This window comes from Tamandua tetradactyla, chromosome 20 (assembly GCF_023851605.1).
Source record: "Tamandua tetradactyla isolate mTamTet1 chromosome 20, mTamTet1.pri, whole genome shotgun sequence".
Classification (NCBI taxonomy): domain Eukaryota; kingdom Metazoa; phylum Chordata; class Mammalia; order Pilosa; family Myrmecophagidae; genus Tamandua; species Tamandua tetradactyla.
Genome location: NC_135346.1, coordinates 28,506,463 through 28,526,718, shown reverse-complemented (window position 1 = coordinate 28,526,718; position 20,256 = coordinate 28,506,463). Strand labels below are relative to the sequence as shown.

Below are 20,256 nucleotides of genomic sequence, written 5' to 3'. Positions count from 1 at the left end.
ATATATCCCAAATGTCAGTTGGAATTCCTCGCTCAGTAGAATTTAGAAGTTTGATTCCAGCTCTACCCCAATGCCCAGTGAAAATCCTCATGTTCTCTCTAAGGTTTTGGTAAGTTTCCAGAGCCACCTCTGGACCTCATACTAGCCTTTATTTTTTCGCTCTACATATTGATTCTGTCTTTCCATCTCTGCCATGAAATCACAACAGATATGAGACTTGGGTCTCTTTCTTTGATTTTCATGACTTTGATTTTCATGACTACGAAACAAACTTCCACAAATCCATGTATGTCCTTTGTCCCTGTGGAAGATAGTACAAAATATTTTAGGGAGTGAATATTGGGAATTTGCAGCCCAGTGAAGCAAAAACTTAAAAACTTCATTCTTAAGACTTTGCAACCTTTCATGTTTCTCTTCCTGTTCTTTTATTCTCCACACTCCTTCTCAATCTTTTAATATCCTCAAAACACAAATTCTTGAGGTTATTTCTAATGAAGAGCAATGAAACTTGATTTCACTGCAATCAGCCTTCCTCAGAATCTTACCTTGTAACTCAAAGGTTGATAAATTCCTAATCAATTTTTTTTTCCTTTCTAACCAATTTTCTGGGTCCAATTCCTAATTAAAAAATTTTTTTTCACCTTACCATTCTAAAATCTCCTTCGTTATCTTACTTTATGTCAACAATGTCCTCTTTCCAAACTTCGCATTCTTTGTTCCCAGCATATGTAACTTCATAGGATTTCTAGAATTGTCCAGGGCTCTCTCATCTAGACTTCTGCAGATGTTGCTACTTCTCCTTGGAGGCTCCTTCACTTAAGACCATCTCTGTTCACCCAGATAACTCCTACTTATCTTTCAGATCTCAACATAGAATTCATATCCCAGGGGCTTTCAGTTATGGGCAGAGGCCGTTGTTGTAAGTTTGTAGAACAACTTCAAATAATTGAGCACCTTCAAATATATGACAGTTCTAATTACTCAGCTGAAATTCTCTGGTTACTTTTCTCTTCCTTGACAAAGGGGTTTCAACATTAAATTCCCATTTCCTAAGACAAACTTTGTACTTACTTGTACTTCATGCATAAAAGGCATATATGCATGAAGAAAGAAAGAAACAAAAAAGAGCTTTGCTAAATTGTTTAGTTTAAAACTATAAAACGCTTTCTAATTCACAGCCAATATTTTGGATCAAACTAGAATTCTTTCTTCCTCTAATCTTCATAGCATTTTCTTCACATAGTATTTTGAAAACATTTCAAAATTAGGGAAAATAGTAGTCAATTATTATTTTAGTTTTCAGGCTTAAGTAATTCCTCTTAAAGTATTTTGGTTCTACTAAAGCTATTTCTAAGCTTACAAATCACCTTTTAATGCAATATATTCAAAGCCAATTTAATTCACATCTTTTACCATATCCAAACTTGACATGTTAGAAGCAGTGCAATTTCCCATTCAGCAAAGTTTGAGTGTTCATCAAAACAGACAGATGATTCATATTGCCGCTCAGAGAGAAATGGAATAATTTAGCAAATTGAATTGTGCTGTCTTCCCCAGTAGCAATGAATTGCCCATTATCTGCTGTGAGATGTGTCATTTTCTTCGGACTTTCTCGATATTGTTCATTTCAGTTTCTTTTTTCCTTCTGAAGTATCACATTTTGAATTTGGTACAGTTTCCGTTTTTAGACAATGCTGTTTGAATGTTTTGAGGCTGAGGAAAAATGTCTAAATCAGGCAAAACTTTCTCCCCAAAGACCAGCTGCCCGTGATCCTGAACTCCACTGTCACATGGAAAGGCACATGTGGTGTCTGCTGTTCTCTCCCCACTTTTCTGGGATTCTTTCCTTTCAACTTCTTGCATCCATGACCTTATCATTCTTTTTTTTTTCTTTGTTTGCCTGGGCAGGCACCGGGAATCAAAGCCGTGTCTCGGGCATGGCAGGTGAGAACTCTGCCTGCTGAGCCACCGTGGCCTGCCCCTTATCACTCATTTCTGAAAGACACTTTTGTTCATTATAGAAGTCTGAGTTGGTAATTTGGTAATTTTCTTCTTCAGTACTTCAGAAATGTCACTCCGTTGTCTTCCAGCTGGCGTCATTTCTGATATGAAGGCTGCTGTATTTTTATCTTTGTTAATCTGTATGCAACGTGCTCCCCCTCCTCTCTGGCTGCCTGCGATATTTTTAAATTTATGTTTGGCTTTCAGGAATCCGAATATGATGTATCTAGATGAGTGTATGCTTGGGTTTTTGTGTGTTTTTTGATGGATGTTTTGTTTTTGGTTTAACTTGTTTTGGTGTTCTCTGTGATTCTTGGATGTTTTGTATGTCTTTGAAAAAATTTTGGCCATTATATTGTCATGTATTTCTGCTGCCCCATTTTCTCTTTCTTCTTCTAGATTATATAGCTAGACTATCTGATATTTTCCCACAGCTCTTGGATACTCTGCTCTCTTTTTTTTTCCTATTCTTTTTCCTATTTGTGTTTCAATAGGTAATTTTTTCCCCCGGCTATTCAATTCATTGATATTTCCTTGTCTGTTTTGAGTCTACTGATGAGGTTATCAAATGCTTTCTTCGTTTTAGTTACCATGATTTTTGTTTTTTGATTTCCGTATTATTCTTATGTAACCTTTATCTCCCTGCTCAAATTCCCTCTCTTCATGCATGTTGTATACTTTTTCCACTAAATCCATTAACATATTTATCATGATTATTTTAAACTCCTTGCATGATAATTTCAACATCTAGCCCTTATCTGAGTCTGAGTCTGAGTGTGTAGATTGTTTTTGTCTCTTGACAGTATCTTGTTGTTATCATTTTAACCCATGCTGTGCATATTCAACCTTACCTTCTTCCCATGAACCCCTTCAACCACTAATCTTTTTGCTATCATTTTGCCTTTCCAGGACATCATTTTTGGAACATGCAGTATATAACCTTTCAGTATAGCTTCCTTCACTCAGCAATATGAACTTAAGATTTATCTATGTCTTTTTTGGCTTGATAGGTCATATCTTGTTATTGCTAAATAATATTCCATTGTATGGATGGACCACAGCTTATTTATCCATTCACCTGTTGAGGGATATCTTGGTTGCTTCCTGGTTTGGGATATCATGAATCAAATTACTATAGATATTTGCATGCAGGCTTTTGTGCAGACATGGATTCAAATCAGTTGGTTAAATACCCTAGACTGTAATTTCTGTATCATATGGTGAGACTTGTTGTTTTCTCTTCCAGTATGTCTTCCAAAGTGGCTCTACTATTTTTTTTTATTAGAGAGGCTGTAGGTTTACAGAAAAAACCTACAGAAAATACAGAATATGTTGGTTTTGTTTGCTTCTTTGTATATCTCATAAATTTTCATTGAAAGCCAAACATCTTGTCAGGACCATGCAGATTGAGGTAGATATTTCCATGACCCCCTCCCCAAAGCAATGTTAACCACTCCCTGTTATTCTCTCACAGGAATTGATTCATGACCCTAATAGCATTTGTCACATTTAACTGTGATTACTTCATTATACATCTGCCCTCTCATCAAAGGTGAGGGCAGTAACCATTGTTCTTTTTTTAATTTTCTTGCCCTGGTGCTTAGCAGAGTACCTGGAAAATAGTGCAGGCTCACCATTTGCAGAATAAGAAATGAATAAATGTTTCTGTGACATGAATACTAAGCAAATTATAAGATATGCATAGAAGGATGATTAGGGTGTATGGGCAGCATGGGAACCCTGCCTGAAACTGCTTGCATCCCTTCCCAGAATGATCTGCAACTTCAGATGGACAAGAAAAGAGGAGCTCATGATTTCCTTATGGAATGCAGGGGTAAAACATAACCCAGGTGTAATATTAAAGAGGAATTGGACCCCTTCAATAACTTCCAGTTTCTTCATATGATTCAACCTTCTCACAGACTGCTGTTTAATCATTTATTTGACCCCTCCATCCTATCCTTCACTCCTTCATTCTCTGGCCTGGAGTTCTATGTAAGGAAATAGCCATGAAGGCCTCTCCAGATAGAATTGCCACGTTGAACAAATAAAATTACATGGTGCCCAGTTAAATTTGAATTTCAAATGAACAGGAAAAACATCAATATAAGTAAGTCCCATGCAATATCTAGGACAAACTTATACTGAAAAATAATAATTACTTACCTGAAATTCAAATTTAACTGAGTGCCCTATATTTTATCCAGCAACCCTATTTTCAGGTAACTTTCTACCAAGGATTAAGAGGGCACTATGCCCCTGAATATTCTATAAAGTAAAGAGAGCAACAACAAAGTGAGGTAAACATAGTGGGCCGGACCTGAAATTCTGAAGCCCCTGGGTGAAAGAACAAACATAAATGGACTTGTGGACAAATAAGCTGGTGGCAGCATTGCTCCTTACTTGGCCCAGGGTTTTTGCCAGTTTCTGTGCTGAGCAGTAGCCGTACCAGTTCAACATAACGTCAGAGTTAAGAGCACGGGCTTTGGGGGGGTCACATGTACTTGAATTCAATTACCTGTTCTGGCTTTTATAAAATTTGTAATCCTTGGTGAGTTATTTAACTTCTCCAAACCTAAATTTCCTTATATATAAAATGAGGATAAAAAGGGCAGCCTCCTGACAGCTTTGTTGATAAGTTGCATCTAGTACAGCAATGATTATTATTATTGCAATTGGCCTTGATGCTGCTTGCGTGGCTAAGTGTTACTCCCTCGTCTGGGACAATAGAAGAAAGAACAGAATGAAATAAACAAGTCTATCGGTTTTTATCACTGAGTATGTACACAGCACTGTTCTATCTCTTGGCATGTATTTTCTCATGCAATCCTCCTAACAACCCAGAGAAATATCATTATTCACATTTTATTAGTAATAAATCCAAGGCACAGAGAAATTAGGAGATGTTGCCAATGTCATACAACCGGTAAGTGGCAAAGCTTAAACTCAAACCCAGTTCTGTCTAATCCCAAACTTCATGCTTTCAATGACTAATACACACATTGCAATTCCTCCCAAGATTGCCAACCTATATTGCAATTCTTTCCAACCCTGCAGAAGTAATTTCTGATGATTTTCAATTAAGCATGGAGATGTCCATTTTAATTAAAGCATTCTTTTTTCCTTTCATTTTTGTACCTTCTTGCCCAAGCTAGAATGTCATTCTGAAAGAAACATCTCATCCCCCTCTTCCCAGTTTGGGTAAGATCTCTTTTTCATAATCTCAATTTATCCTGTATGTAAAATCAAATCCATTTGCTCATGCCAATGGAGGATGTCACACCTTCTTAACTCTGATTACTGTGACATAAAGCTTCTTTATAGTTTGTTAGGCATCTTATCTTTATCTAGTATATCCTTAGAATACTGCAGATAAGTAGGCAGGAAATTATATTACATCCCATTTTTACAGATGAAAATCAGAGTAGTATCATTCATTTGCCAAAGTTCCACAAGTAATCACTTACAGAAGTACTGCAAAAATCTAGGTTTAAGTTCTTAATATTACTCATTTATTCAATGTATATGTTGGATATTTTCTATATGAAGGCACTATTCTAGAAACCAGAGCTGCCACAATGAGCAAAATTGATCAGAATCTTTCCCTCCTGGAATTTAATATCTCTTGGGAAGACAGCTATTAAATAATCAAACAAAAATAATGCTTAAAGATTGGAAGAAAAAGTACAGAGTATATAAAAGATTATAATAGAGGAACTAGAATTGGATGAGAGGGTCACAGAAGTTTTCACACATACACGAAAGAGCTATTTTATCTGAGACCTGAAAGTTAAGAAGAATATACAGAGAAATGAGGAGAAATAAGAGCACAGTAAGCACAGAAAACTGAGGGTCAGGCCTAGAGGCTATTTAACCAGGATCACACAATGAGTTAATGGTATGGACAGGATTAGAAGCCAACTCCCCTGGCACCCTGTCACTGCCCTTTCCTTGACCCCAGACCACTGAGGAGACTGATCCAGAATTGCCTGTGTGACCCATACAACTGGTATACCTGAGAAACCAGTAGGCCTCTGTCCTAGGATGCAATATCCAGAGCCTTTGCTTGCCTATACAGTGCTTTTTTGGTTAACTAGAAAAATATGCTCCTCGGAGCTCAAAGCTGGTACAAAGTAAAAGGCATTGCTACCCTTTTCTAGGCAAACACAGCCACTGGCCCCAGGGTTCATGGCATGGCTAACAGAGGGCAGGTTTAGTCATTCCCCCACTAGCCCTTTGGCCAAGCATAGAGCTCAACCATAAGCAGAGACCCTGGTGGCATAAATCTAACTAACTCACTAAAAGCATGTATACCACTGTGTCTAGAGACATCCCTTTGTATAGGACAGGGTCATATTCCCTTGAGCAGACAGACTAGAGAGACCTGGGCAGACCTGCCTGTTTGCTGATAGCTTGTAAAGAGTACTAAATGGGGGGTTGGAGGGACCATGTCCTAGCCTTGGCTCTGAGACTGGGCAAGCCTCCTTTTTTTTCAGACCTCAGTCGGGTTCACCTTTTTTAAAGGGGCCTCTGACACTCACAATTTACAAGTTGTGGTCAATCTATAAGTTTAGGTACCCCCAAGCTTTCAGCCCAATTAACTGCACTTATTCAATTACTAAGAATAACCAGTATCATTTAGACTTCAGTTAAATTTTAACACTTTTGAGTGTTTATATCCAAGAGGAAGGCTATTGACACCTGAGATACACAGCATCACCTCAAGGGCGACGTTCCTTCTCACTGAGTGCAAATGCGTTTAGTTCTGCTCACTTTTTTCTTTATTTGAAATTAACTACATACCTCAGGTAATATGTATTCAACTCTGAAAAGGACAGTTTTTCCCTCAAGCTGCTCACAGTGTGTTGGTGGAGACACTTAAACAGGAGCCTGTGGGGCACATCAAAGGGTCACCCATCTCAACCTGGAAGAATCACATCAGTCTTCCAGAGGAAGTGAATTTAAAACTGAGACTAATGCCAAGCACCATATTAGGCTCCTTTAGGATTCAGTGGTAAAGAAAACATTCTGCCTTTAAGGGATCCACAGCTGAAGGAGAAGAAAACTATGACAATATTTAGTTTTCAAACAATGGGTCAAGGATTCTCTATGACGGATGATAGAGCAGTCAGCTCTGTCTGGAGTAGGATGAAACAGTGATCACGAGGAGGGGACAAGCAAACCTGAACCTAAGGAATGACAGGTGTTCCGAGGGGAGCATGTGGAGAGGGTATTCCAGGAAGAAAAAACAGCAAAGGCGTGGGGATGAGCAAGGACATACCCATGTGTAGATGGGATTAGCTCAAAGCATGGGAGGGGAGTAGGCACACCTCAAAATCTGATTTGTTTCTTCCTCCTAGGCATGAAAGAGTAATTCTACCTGATACTGATCTAATCATCAGCCCTAGCATTGGAATTACCTCCAATGAGCTATTCCAGGTCTTTTACAAGTATACGTTACAGAATCCAAGGGGGGTTTTCTTTCTCTACGGAAAAAAAAATTCAGTTGAAAGATAGGGCAAGGCTTATTAGTATGGATCCAAGAGCAAGCTATGCAGATTATCTTGTGCAACAACCTGAATTCCATAGCAGATGATGTCACCTATACATGCCTTATAAGTAGAGCAAAGCTTCTTGTGCATATGAGCAATTTATCTGCACTGATACCCAGTGCTACAAGAATGGCTGTCTCAGGAGTTCGGCTGGCAGTTGTCCTGGGACTTCTTCTTTTAATCCAGACCTGCCGTGCAGGTAAGTGCTTCTGCCCGCAGTTCACGCATTGTGCAGCTGGCCATATCTGGAGGAAGCTTGCAGCACTGATTCTGAACATAAGGAGGGGGGCCCCATGGGCACCAAGGAAGGAGCTCTGGACTGGGATTTAATACCTTGTGTTTCATCTCTGAGGTCTCTTCTAACCAAAGAAACTAGGGGGAGTGGGGGGTGGTATTAAAATCTGCTTTATTTATAGCCTTTGTGCTAACAGGTTAAGTTTGCAATGATTTTTTGTTGTTGTTTCTTATATATGCATAGGATAGAATGATATTAGATTATACATTCTTTAAGAGTGTTTTATTTTTTCGTAATTATAATACTCAGTGACTAAGAAAAATTGCTCTGGAATAAGACTCCCTGGTCCTGGCTCTACCTCTAACCAAAAATGTGACTTTAGGCAGGTTTTAACTTCCTGTGCCTCAAATATAAAATTGAATATTAATAGTGACCTCCTCATAAAGATTTAATGAAAACTAAAAGAAAGGGACAAAAAAAATTGGAACAATACCTGGTCCATAGTAAGCAACCAAAACATATTAACTTATATTGTTATCATGCATCATTCCATTTGATTCTCATAATAAGCCTATTAAGAAATGTCAACAGTTTTATCAATTCCTTTTTATCAAAGAATAAACATAATAAGATGCACAGCTTTAATAATTTCCCTACTTGCAAGTCAAAAAACTGAGCTTGCAGAGAAGTTATCTGAGCATAGATCTAGTTAGAAGCAGCAGAGCTGAGACTGAAACATAAGTCCCTAATTTTTTTCTGTTAAAACTAAGCATCCACTTCTTTCATACCTGTTCCAAGCACCTAGAAGACAAAACACCATGCAACAAACGTTTTTTACTTTTTGCCTGTCTCTACTCAGAATGATGGGTCAACAAACAGATAGTGCAAATTTTAGTAACAAAGTCCTTTGAGCTGTTCTAAATATAATTCACACACTCAGCCACTCATTGTCCACTGGCACAGCACAGAGACAGCTCTCCAACAGAATTACTGTAGAGATGGCACCTACTCTACTCTTAAAATACTCACACCATGGTAAAACAAAAGGTGAGATTTGGATTTTACAGACCCAGGTTCTGGTACCAGATCTGCCTCTCATGAGCTACAAACTGTGGTTAAATCAACTCTTTGCTATGAACATCAGTTTCTCCATCTGTTAAGTAAACATTTACTTAGCAGGTCAAGTAAACATGCTTTTGTAATCACTTTATCAACTATAAAATCTATACAAATATTAGCAATGCTGTATGTTATTAATTTAGAATTTTATAATCATATTGACTAAGAAAATCATATAAAAGTTGTTGTGAATAAAGGCTATCCCATATTATAATTGAAAAAATAAAACATTCAACTATTGAATTTGGTATTTTGTTACTAGGATGTCAGATTTCTTGATGTTTAACAGCAATTCTTTTTCCTAAAACACTAGGGGTGGAAGACAATTGTAAACAATTTAGTTGCTATCATAAATACTAAAAGTAATAATAATGGAGCTAACATTTATTATGCACTTGACTTGGCCCTGATGTTGTGCTATAAATTTAAATCCTGATAAGAACACAATGAAGAAAGCAAGGTACAGAGTGGTTACGTATATTGTGCAAGGCCACACAGCTAATTTTTGTTGAAAACAAGAACCAAACAAATCTGTAGGACTCCAAAAGATGTGACCAAACAAACTCTGCTACCACTCAAAATATACTTGGTCCAACAGAGAGGAAAAACAACTAGCCTCATGTCACACCCGAAATTACTGATACAGCTGGGGCCAAGGATCTGGACCTCACATACAACTCCAAGTTCAAGCTCCTTGCATATCGATAAACTGGCATTTAGTGTCACTAAAATTCAATTGTTTTATAAGTAGGCAGAAGGGAACACAGCAGAAAAGAACTCATCTTCCATGCCAGGAAGTACTGTTGTGTACGTGCTATTACATAGTGTAAATAACGTTTTTGTGGAGTCAGAAAAAATTAAGGTTCAAACCTTGGCTCAGCTACTTGCTAGATGTGTGATTTTAGGTAAGTCATTTAATTTCTCTCAGCATCTGTTTTCTCTTCTATAAAATTCTAATACCAGTCAAGTCATGGTATTAGAATGCATGCAATGAAAGCACCAGCCCAGCACCTACACAACAGGCACCCCACAAAAATGACTCACTTTCTTTCCCCTTCCCATGATGAAAACAAACTAATTCTTCTGGCCGCTGTGATTGTCCTGAACTTTATGTGAGGATCTTGTCTATGTTTGTCCTTCTTAATCTTAATGCTCAGCATATTCTATGTACATAATAATTAGGCTCATAAAATACTTGTTGAATTAAAGAATCAACAACTGAATGAGCAAACATTTTGTGATTAGTATACTAATTTTAGTTATAGTTCCCAGACTGGTGCTTCTATGAAATCTTTGGTTGTGCCATATTAAATACGACTTAATATTTTACTAATAATTTCTATTTTTTTATGTCAGGGAAGGCTGCCTGGAGGAGGGGGCCCTCATCTTGGAGGACGAGGCAGGGAATGGATGAAGGCCTTGAGGCCACCAGCAGTTCTGGGCCTGTGAGCCTGGCTTACATCCAGTTTCCAGTTATTCTTGAGAAGGATGCAGAGGGACATATTTTCTCCTCCCTCCCTAGCCCTCCTCTTCAGGACTGGGTTCTCAGAGCTCACACAGCGCCCCACTGTTGTTTGAGAACCCACAGGAGAGCCTGCTGGCTCTTGTTGCCTCAATGTGGCTCCCAGCCCAGAGAGGCCCAGGAAAGACCAGCAAAAAAAAATGCTCAGAGTTCTCCAGTGGCAAGCGAGGTTTCCCGTCAAGGTGAAGGTGATAAACTGAGGTCCAGGAGCCTTGTAATATGCTGGACATGTTTCCATAATAGTTTCTATTTTAAGATATAATAGAACTGTAAGGCATCTAATATAATGATAAGCCTCAAAACGAAGAGCTAGTTATATCTCCCTCATTCAAAATCACTCGGTATGCTGTCTAGAAGTTAGGACTTCTTGAATCAAAACTTGTGGTAGGGTTGCCAGGTGAACTTCAGGTAAAAACAATGAATATCTTTTAGTATCTGTATGTCCCCAAAATACTGCATGGGCATTCTTACCCTTAAAAAAAAAAAAAAAAAAAAAAAAAACTATCTGAAATTCATATTTAACTGGGAAGCCTGTATTTTTATTTACCAAATCTTGAAACCCGACATTTGAGGCTACCACAATATTAAATGAAGGTCCACTTCATCCTGTCACGTGGGCCCCTTGGTTGTAAACTGCCACTCTTCCATTCCATTCATCTGAACGATTAAAACTATTAAGCAAAGGCCAAAAACCAACCAAGGGGCCTCGCTAACCAATCTCATTCTCTGGCTCCTTGGCCCCCATTCTAAAGAGCTCTGTAATTATGGTCCCATTTCCTTCACTGGCTATTTGCCAGGTCTTATGCAAGTCATATAATCATTTCTTCAGTTTATCAATCCAGTGAGCTAAAAAACACATATGCCGTAAGATTGTTCAGGGTAAAATTACACAGTGCTTGTAAACTCATTCTTTTCAAAATTATTATATGATGTACGAGTGGCAGAATTTCTCTGTATCATCGTTATTACACTAGTTTCAATCTTATAGCATACTTGTGATAAGAGCATAGCTTTTCTGCCAAGGACTTTTCATTTAATCACAAAGTAGTCAAGAATTCAACTTTTAATACCAGACAGACAAGGGTGTGAATTATATTTCTGCCACTATTTAGCTGTCTGACTTTGAACTAGCTTCTAAACTTGCTGTCAAATTCCATTTCTTTATCTTCAACATTGGTATGATAATTTTGCCTATCTAGAAGGATTGTTGTAAGAATATGAGTGTGCAGGTAGAGGGCTGTCATAGAGTGCATGCTCAATAAATGCTGCTCAATACTATTCTATCCTCAGTGCTGTCATTGCCACTGGGCTGGAGTTTATATGGAGAAACAGTCCCATTTTCAATCCTGGTACAGCATTTACTAGGTGCTTATCGTTACCTGAGTTACTTCGCCTCTGTGGGCTCTAGGCCTACCCTAAGTATCAAGGAGCCTGCCTGTCTGTTTATTTTTAAGACTAAGCAAGATAACACATGTGAAGAGTTTAACCAGGTAAGTATTAAATATTCAATAAATATAACAATTTAAGGCTTACTGAGTATAGGTTGCAAAGGGCTCTGGGGGTTCCCTAGAAAGAAAGAGACAGTCCTTTCTTATTGCTGATAATCACCTCTGAAACTCTGTTCTGTTTTTCAGATGATGAACCAGCTGAGAAGCCAGATAACTCAGGCAAAAACTCAGAGCCAGAGTTCCCAAAATTCCTAAGCCTCCTGGGAACAGAGATCATTGAGAATGCAGTCGAGTTCATTCTCCGCTCTATGTCCAAAAATACGTAAGCAATGAAATAAGCCTATATCTCAAGCTTGAGTATGCCCATAATGACTGCACTGCATTAAAATGAATGAGAAACAAAGTTTGTGGCACATACCAATGACTCATTTTTAATTGAAAAATATGGTCCTGCCTTAAGATGTATTTTCACCTAAATTAATTGCCCTGAACTCTTTTGAGAGTGAGCACATTTCCATCAAGTGGGTGCATATATATATATATATTTTTTTTGCTCAGATCCAGTAGGGAGGAGGAATAACACCCGACCAAGGGACAAAATCCCTTAGATGGTCTTGACATAGGCACTATTTTACTGGGTGACCTTGGACAAGACCTGTTTCGGTTTGCTAAAGCTGCCAGAATGCAGTATGCCAGAAATGGAGTGGCTTTTATAAAGGGGGTTTATTAAGTCACAAGTTACAATTCTAAGGCTGTGAAAATGTCCAAATTAAAGCACCAAGAAGAGGATACTTTCTTGGAGGAAAGCAGCTGGCATCTGGGTTCCTTTGCCACATGGGAAGGCACATGGTAATGTCTGCTGTCCTTCTCTCCCAGCTTCTGGTTTCAGATGTCTTTCTGTTCCTGGTAATTACAACCATCTCAAGCTCTTCACCTTGCTCTATCTTTCTCTGAATTTCACATGGCTAGGGCTTTGTCCTAAAGCTCAAAAAACTGCTCTACAGGGGCGGGCCATGGAGGCTCAGCAGGCAGAGTTCTCACCTGCCATGCTAGAGACCTGGGTTCGATTCCTGATGCCTGCCCATGCAAATAAAAAATAATAATAAAATAAAAACTACCGTACGGGCATTCTTACTGATACTGTCTTCATCTGTTCCCACCCTTTTATTCTCTATTATTTTATCTTGTTATAGTATCATCATAACACTTATCACCATCTGTATGTCATATGTGGTCATATGAAATAAAGAACCAGGTCTGTCAATTTCATCACTATAGTGTACTACCTGGCACATAATATCATACACTCAATAAATGTTTGAATTAATAGATTAATTAACTGAAGGAATGTTAGAGTTCAGATCTAAAGGCCTCTACCTCTCCCTATGTGACTGAAGAATCTTGGGATTCTTTGCTCAAGGCCACAGCATTGCTCAAGGGGACAAATCCAGCTGGTAGGGAGCCAGGACCTAAGGTACACCCATACTCCCTGTCTAAGCAGAGATTATAAATATAAGTGGTGATGAGGAAAGGGAGGAAACAAAGTATTCTTAAGTGCTTAATATGTTTAAAGTAGAAGAACTGTGAAGGGAAAATCTAGACTCTAAATTCTTTATCCTCAAATAATTTGCAGTCCTACAGTAAGATGGCATAAACAAATGCAATGATAACTAAAATGTTTGGCCAGAAAACATCAGCTGAAGATCACAGGCATTTCAAGAGGAAAGAGCTGTCACTGGGGCCAGGGTGTTTAGAGAGATGCATATTGCATCATATGCAATTTGAACCTTGAAGAACTGAATGAAATTTAATTAGAAAAAAAGAGAATGAGAGAATCAGTAGAGCTTCATAAAATGACAATTTTGCTACATTTATTCCAATATTATCTGATGCCTAACTACTGTGTCAGCACATATTAAATGTTAGACATATGCTATCAAGTCAGTGTCCAGATTGGGTTTCTCCCGCCACCTGCCTTCTGGAACACCAAGCTGCTATACCAACTGCATTTTCTTTGCCCCTTTTCTCAAAAATATACTTATTCTTAGCCCCTCTGACTCTTTGAACAGCCCCTAAAATTTCAGAATCTTTTCCCTACCCAGGTTTCCATGACACTTCATTCTCCTGGTGCTTTCTCTCACTTTGGCCAGTCTTTCTCATTTGTTTATTTGACTTTTCTTCATGCTTAGCTTTTCAGACCACAGTGTTCTCACTGGGAATATTGCATATTATCTAATGGCTTCCGCATTCATATTTCTATTGCAGTCATTTTCCCCTGGGCTTCAGATTAAAAAAATTACTTGCTTGATAGAGAAATCCCACCTAGTTTTCCCACCAAATACTTCAAACTCAACTAGTCTAAACCCAAACTTATATTTATAAATTTATAAGTCTCCTCCTTCTCCCATGTCCCGTATCTTAATACATCACATCCCCATTTACCCAACATCCAAAAACTCAGGTGTTCTTGGGTCCTTTCTGCTCATCATCCAATTGGAATCCATCCAGATGCAGACTATTCTAATCCTAAATTTTATCCTATATCGTTCCTTTTCTTTAACTCCATTGACTAGTCATTCTGGTTGAGTCCTTCACCATCTCTTTCCTGAGTTCTTTTGATAGGTTTCTGATTAGGTTCACTGCTTTCTGGCTCTCTTATCTACAATTCATCCTCTACCTACTCTACCATCAGAGTTATTTATCAAAAACACAAATTTGGTCAGATTGCTGCTACTCAGAACCCTTTATGAATTTCCATTGCCTACAAAATTAAGAACAGATGCATTAGTCTTTTCCTGTTGCAATATATTTTTCAGTCACATCCCTCACATCTCCAGCCAAATAACTGATGGTCCAATGACAAATGATTTCTGTGTCAGAACAGGTCACGTTTCTCTAAATCCCTAGTGTCATTGCACATGCTTTTCTCTCTCCTAGCAATGCCTGGTGCCCCAGTTCCAAATCCAGCCTATTTACCTGCAACAATCAAATAATTTTTAAGGTCTAGTTGAAAAGACTAGTTCCGTGAAGATTTCACATACCCCTACTACAAATAGTAGTTATTAATATTTGGGGATTTCATAATGCTTTGTGGGAACCTTCATAACAGCTTTTTTACCACACTGCTTTAAATTACTTGGATCTGATTGTATCTGTTTTCTTCATTAGATGATAAGCTCCTCACAGACCATATTTTAGGGTTTTTTTGCCTTCTTGGCAACCAGTCTTGTGTCTAGTCTGTGAAAAGTAGAGTACAGTGGCCCTGGCATTAAAATGTCCTTTGCAATAATCAGTCATGTGACTTGGATAGTTTGTTCAATCTCTGAGCTTTGGATTTTTTTCATATAAAAACGAGATGATAAAAATTCACTCTTTCATTCCACAAATATTTATTAATTCATAATAGGTGCCTGGCACTATTTTAAACACTGGAGATGCATTACTGAATAAATGCACCAAGATACCTGCCCTCATAGAGCTTATATGCAACTGGATACCTAATAGATTCGTTGGCAGATTCAAAGGGATAATTATGGTTTGTCAACTACAGATTATTAGGCAAAGCTTAGGTCTTATTTCCTTCTGACATAGAAAAATCTGGAGAAGAAAAGTATGACTCAAATGTTACAAGACAACTTTGTAGTGATTCTGACACTCCTGTTTATTCTAAACCATAATTCATTTTCTCTTTATTTTTTTTCTTTTCAAGAGGATTTAATGATTTTGGTGAAAAATCAGGAGAACAGTCATCAAAATGATCTTCCCAGGTAATTCTAACTTCTAACTTACAACTAAAATAATAGTATATTAGACAAAATAAGAGTCTATCAGATTCTATTTAATGAATTTGGGAATCCATGCCTATCTGCAAGCTAAAAATTATACTTTTCCCCTTGTTTTAATAATTTATTTATTTTAAATAGATCTTTTTTTTTTTTTTTTTTTTGGCATGGGCAGGCACCAGGAATCAGACCCGGGTCTCCAACATTAGATGTTTTTTTAATCTTAAAATGAATTTCTTAAGGAAAGAAGTACAATAGTGGGTAAAACAAGTAAAAACTGGGAGTCAGGAGACCCGGTTCCTGTTGCACCTTCGCTAGGAAATTGCTCCATACAAGTTCTGGCTGTGAAACAAGGGACTTGCATTCACTAAAACCTAAGGGCCCATGCAAACGTGATTATTTACTCATGAAAAAAGTAAAATTTGCTGAATCAAATTCTAGGAGAAAGGACTAGCACTCTCTCTATTCCATACAATCTGGTTTATGTGCAAACAATAAGGATTGAGTGCTCAGAAAGACCTGCTTTTTGCTTATTCAATTCTCTCCTGAGAATGGATATTGAAAGATAAAAACAGATATCTATTTTCTCAAATAAATATTAAAGCTAGAAAAATAATATCAGTAGCTGGTATAAACTGAGTACTTACTTCATTTGAGGCTAAGTGCTTCATATATAAACTTACAGATGCAGTACTTTATTTAAATCTAACATCCCTATGAAAAATGGGAGGTGTTATTATTAAATGTTGTAAATAAAGAAACCAAAGTATAAGGAGAGTAATTAACTTGGCCCCAGTTAATAAGAAGGAGGACAGGATTTGAACTCAAGCTACCTGATTCCAGAGTTTGTGCTCTATCACTAAACCACAGTGCTATTGGAGGGATTGGAGGGCAGGGTAGAACAGTATAGGAAGAGGCAACAGAGCATAGTGACTAAGCTATGGGATCTTTGCCAGGTCTCAAGGTTCCCATAGAAATAAACTCTACCCTTTTATACAGTTGTATTACCTTATGTGCATCTCCAAGAAGCATGATGGCCAAACTTTTGTTTGGTATCTGGTCTGGGAAACCTCCTTTTCCATACTGGCTCTGTTTCATAACTTGGGTGTGATTAGTATAAGCTCAGGAAACCACTATGATATTACCCCAGAACTTAATCCAGCCTTCCCCATAAACTTCTAGAGATGGAAATCAGGTTTGGGTGATAAAATCAAATATGTTCATCCCAGGTACTCCTGACTCTTACCCCAAAACCAGCTCAGTTTGTAAAAACTCACTCATGTTTACACTTTTCCCTTCCCATCTTCTCAGGGAATAGCCTACCTATTGTTGCAGACATCCTAAAACTTTGCTTTCATTCAAGCTGCTGGTATATGCTTTACCTACGGATAACCACACCCAAATTCCTTGGAGGACTACCCTAGAGGTTCAGCACATGAGACAGCTCAATAGTCAAGGCTAAAAATACAGACTAGACATAGGTTCAATTTCTAAACTAACCACTTACTGGTTGTGTGACCATAGGTCCCTTCACATCTCTAACCCCTGATTTCCTCAATAGGAACATAATGATATAAACTGGAGATGATCTTAATGTTAAAAATGAGGAGAAATTAATTGTTGGAAATCTTAATGCCAGCATTTTTTTGAACATCTCATAACAAAATTTGAGCTGATCCCTAGGCCAACTGTAGATGCCCTAATGGGCAGAGAATTACTCTGACTAGACACTTAAAAAAATTGGGTTAGAGAGAAGAAAGCCTCTGGGCAGAGATTACATTTTTGGTGGCTTCAGCTCTTTAAGCCCAGTGGTGACTGTGTATTTAATAAGTAGTTTTAAAAATCATATTTGTATGATAATTGCTTCATCAAATCGAAGGCACAGCACCAATTGAGAATTATGTGATTTACATCAATGCTTATTTCTTTAGTCTGGAAATTTTGGTCAAAATGCTAAGTATTTCCTAAATTTAGGTAAATAGAATATAGATTGATCACTCCCATTTTTCTCCTAACATTTACCACCTTTGTACCCACACCTATGATGTATCAGATACGGCCAATGCTACCAAGATGAGTAACATTGTCCAGCCGCTGAGCAGTTTAGTCTGTTCTATTATTTAGCGCAGTGAGCCCCACAAAATGTAGGAAAATGATAAAAAAAATTATATGTACAAGGCCCTTGGGAATGTCTTGTAGAAATGAAACACCTAGAAGGAGGGGTGGAAATCAGAGGGCTTTACAGAGAAGGAGATGTGCATTTAGGATCATTTGATGAACAGAGAGGGGCATAATCACCAGAAAATATATATATTTATATATATAGTTCTCCAATAAGTGGACACCTGATTTATCTGAGACCTTCCCAAAAGAAGTAATGGATGAGAAAACCCTTTATGAATTCTTAATTTCTCTACATATTTATTGATTTAAAAATATAATATGGATATACCAGGTCTCAATCTGGTTAATCTCAATTCTGACTTGCTAGTCAGAACCTCCTGGGAAGGATTTTAGAAATGAGTAAGTTTAACAAGAAATTCTCATACAGCTGGTAATCAAAACTGCAGTTGAACACATCACTCAGTATTCCTTCTATGAAGTCTTGTAGGAAAAGTTTCTCTTAAAATTTAGGGCAAGAAAATATTTGCTTTCCCTAAGGTCAGTTTTCTCTTTTCTGCTTATAAGATTGAGGTGACTTGTTCTGCTTCTTTTATCCTCCTGTGTCTACCCAGAAACTCAGAGTGAAGTTTTTAGCTCAATTTATCCTTTTGTTCAATCTTTTAGTATTCTCCCTTCATCTCTATTGATTTTTCCTTTGTACAACTTGCAATTTCTTTGCTGCTCATCATTTTCTCTATACTTGTTTTATTACATTTCCTTTTCACTAAAAATGATCTCACATTTTAAAATGCAGACATAAAATTATCAATAAAGAAAAAAAATCAACTTTTGTATTTTTCTTATATCTGAAGTGCACTCTAGCTGATAATGTATCCCTCTCTCTGACTTATATTTCCAAGGACACACCTACCTGACTCCTGAAAAATCCAAGGCCAGTCAAATCCTGCTTTTCCAGTTCTTCTGCTTCAGGAGTCTTCCAGGACCAGGCCTCAAAGCAGCTCCCAGAAAGTTCCTAGGATTCGGACCCTCACTTCAACTAGACAACTAACTTTGAACACACTGACTCTGTCCTCTTGCTTCGAGAAAGTCAGACTACCTTTAGTGCCACATAGTTTAGTTTAGTTTCTTGAAAAGTTTTTTGTTGGTGGTAGTAAATTTTCCTGAGCACGTTTAAAGTTGCTAATGTGCCCAAAATACCAAATATATTAAATTATTATTAGCTAAGATAAACAAAGAATGACTTAAAATAAGAAAACCGAAGCCCAGGTAAATTAACAAGTCCAAAATCACAAAGCTCGTAAATTAAAGAGGATTTGAATGTGACTTCAAAAAACAAGCTCTTAAACCCTAATCTTGTATGCAGTTTCAGAGTTAAGAGTTTCACATATCCTTTTTGGAAAGTCTTTCAAAAAATATCTCAGATTACTTTACTGTACTGGTAAAAAGCTACCCAATAGCTCATAACTTAAATATCATAATTTCCCTATAGATGGACATTTATATTGTTTCTAATTTTTTTAGCTTTCCAAATGATGCTGCAATAAACTTCCATATATGTATATGAACTCATACGCTGATTTTTTTTTTTATTTACTAAAATTTCCAAAAAGGAAATTGCTAGATCAGGGAGCACTTTTTAAATTTTTAATAGATATCATCTAAAAACTTTCAAAATGTTGTAGCAATTCTCTCATTTATCCAAATTGACACATTATTGAAAACAATAGCTTAGATCTATCTCTTATAGCATAAAGCAATTTTCACAACTGCTAAGGCATAATCAATATACAATAAATGGCAAATATTTAAAGTATACAATTAAATGCTTACATTTAAAGTATACAATTTAAAGAGTTTTGACCTAAGGGTATGCCCACAAAACCATCACCACAATCTATTACAATCTAAAACCATTACGTCATCCCCCAAATTTCCTTGTGTCCATTGGTTAGCCATCCTTCCCTTCTACCACCCTCTCTGTCATCTTCTGACACTATAAATTAGCTTGCATCTTCTGGAACTATAAAATTGGTTTTAAAGTACTTGTTTGTCCTGTACCATGTCTTTTTTTAATGGACGCTGCTGAGTTCCAGCCCCAGCCAGGGCTCTAGAACTTTAACTAGAGCAGTTTTTGCACTGTATTCTAGTATAATGTCTGCCTTCTTCTGATGTTGCAGATTTATTTACAGGCGGGCCTGGGAACTGGAGAGACTCTGAGTACCCAGCTACCTGCAGGTTGTAAAACTGAGGACACACTGAGGTTTTGTGAGAATGTGGTGTGGGAGGGAGAGGGAGAAGTTGGTCACAGCAGGTGTGTACAGAGTGAGGCAATTGCTATTTATTCTGTGACAGGCCAGATTGTCTTGGAGTAGAACTTGGCAACACTGCATGTCTCCTTGGCTTATGTGTGTCCTGAGCTATGTTAGGAGAGCAAAAAATGCATTATCGGTTACCTACAGCTCCAACTAACATT

The 20,256-nt window shown here is 37.6% G+C and overlaps 1 protein-coding gene across 1 annotated transcript; it reads left to right on the top strand.

Annotated features, from left to right (window-relative positions):
• Positions 1–7,624: 7,624 nt before the first annotated feature.
• C20H5orf46 (chromosome 20 C5orf46 homolog) lies at positions 7,625–19,825 on the top strand. The gene is made up of 4 exons (XM_077137351.1): positions 7,625–7,752; positions 12,064–12,199; positions 15,587–15,644; positions 18,683–19,825. The coding sequence occupies exons 1-3, from the start codon at positions 7,644–7,646 to the stop codon at positions 15,633–15,635; spliced, it is 294 nt and encodes a 97-aa protein (XP_076993466.1). The 5' UTR covers positions 7,625–7,643; the 3' UTR covers positions 15,636–15,644; positions 18,683–19,825.
• The last annotated feature ends 431 nt before the right edge of the window (positions 19,826–20,256 follow it).

Bases quoted from the DNA above. Each gene is read 5' to 3' on its own strand.
- C20H5orf46 (XM_077137351.1), top strand. From the start codon at position 7,644: ATGAGCAATTTATCTGCACTGATACCCAGTGCTACAAGAATGGCTGTC. The intron at 7,753-12,063 runs GTAAGTGCTTCT...TCTGTTTTTCAG, and splicing joins AATCCAGACCTGCCGTGCAG to ATGATGAACCAGCTGAGAAG. The intron at 12,200-15,586 runs GTAAGCAATGAA...TTTCTTTTCAAG, and splicing joins CGCTCTATGTCCAAAAATAC to AGGATTTAATGATTTTGGTG.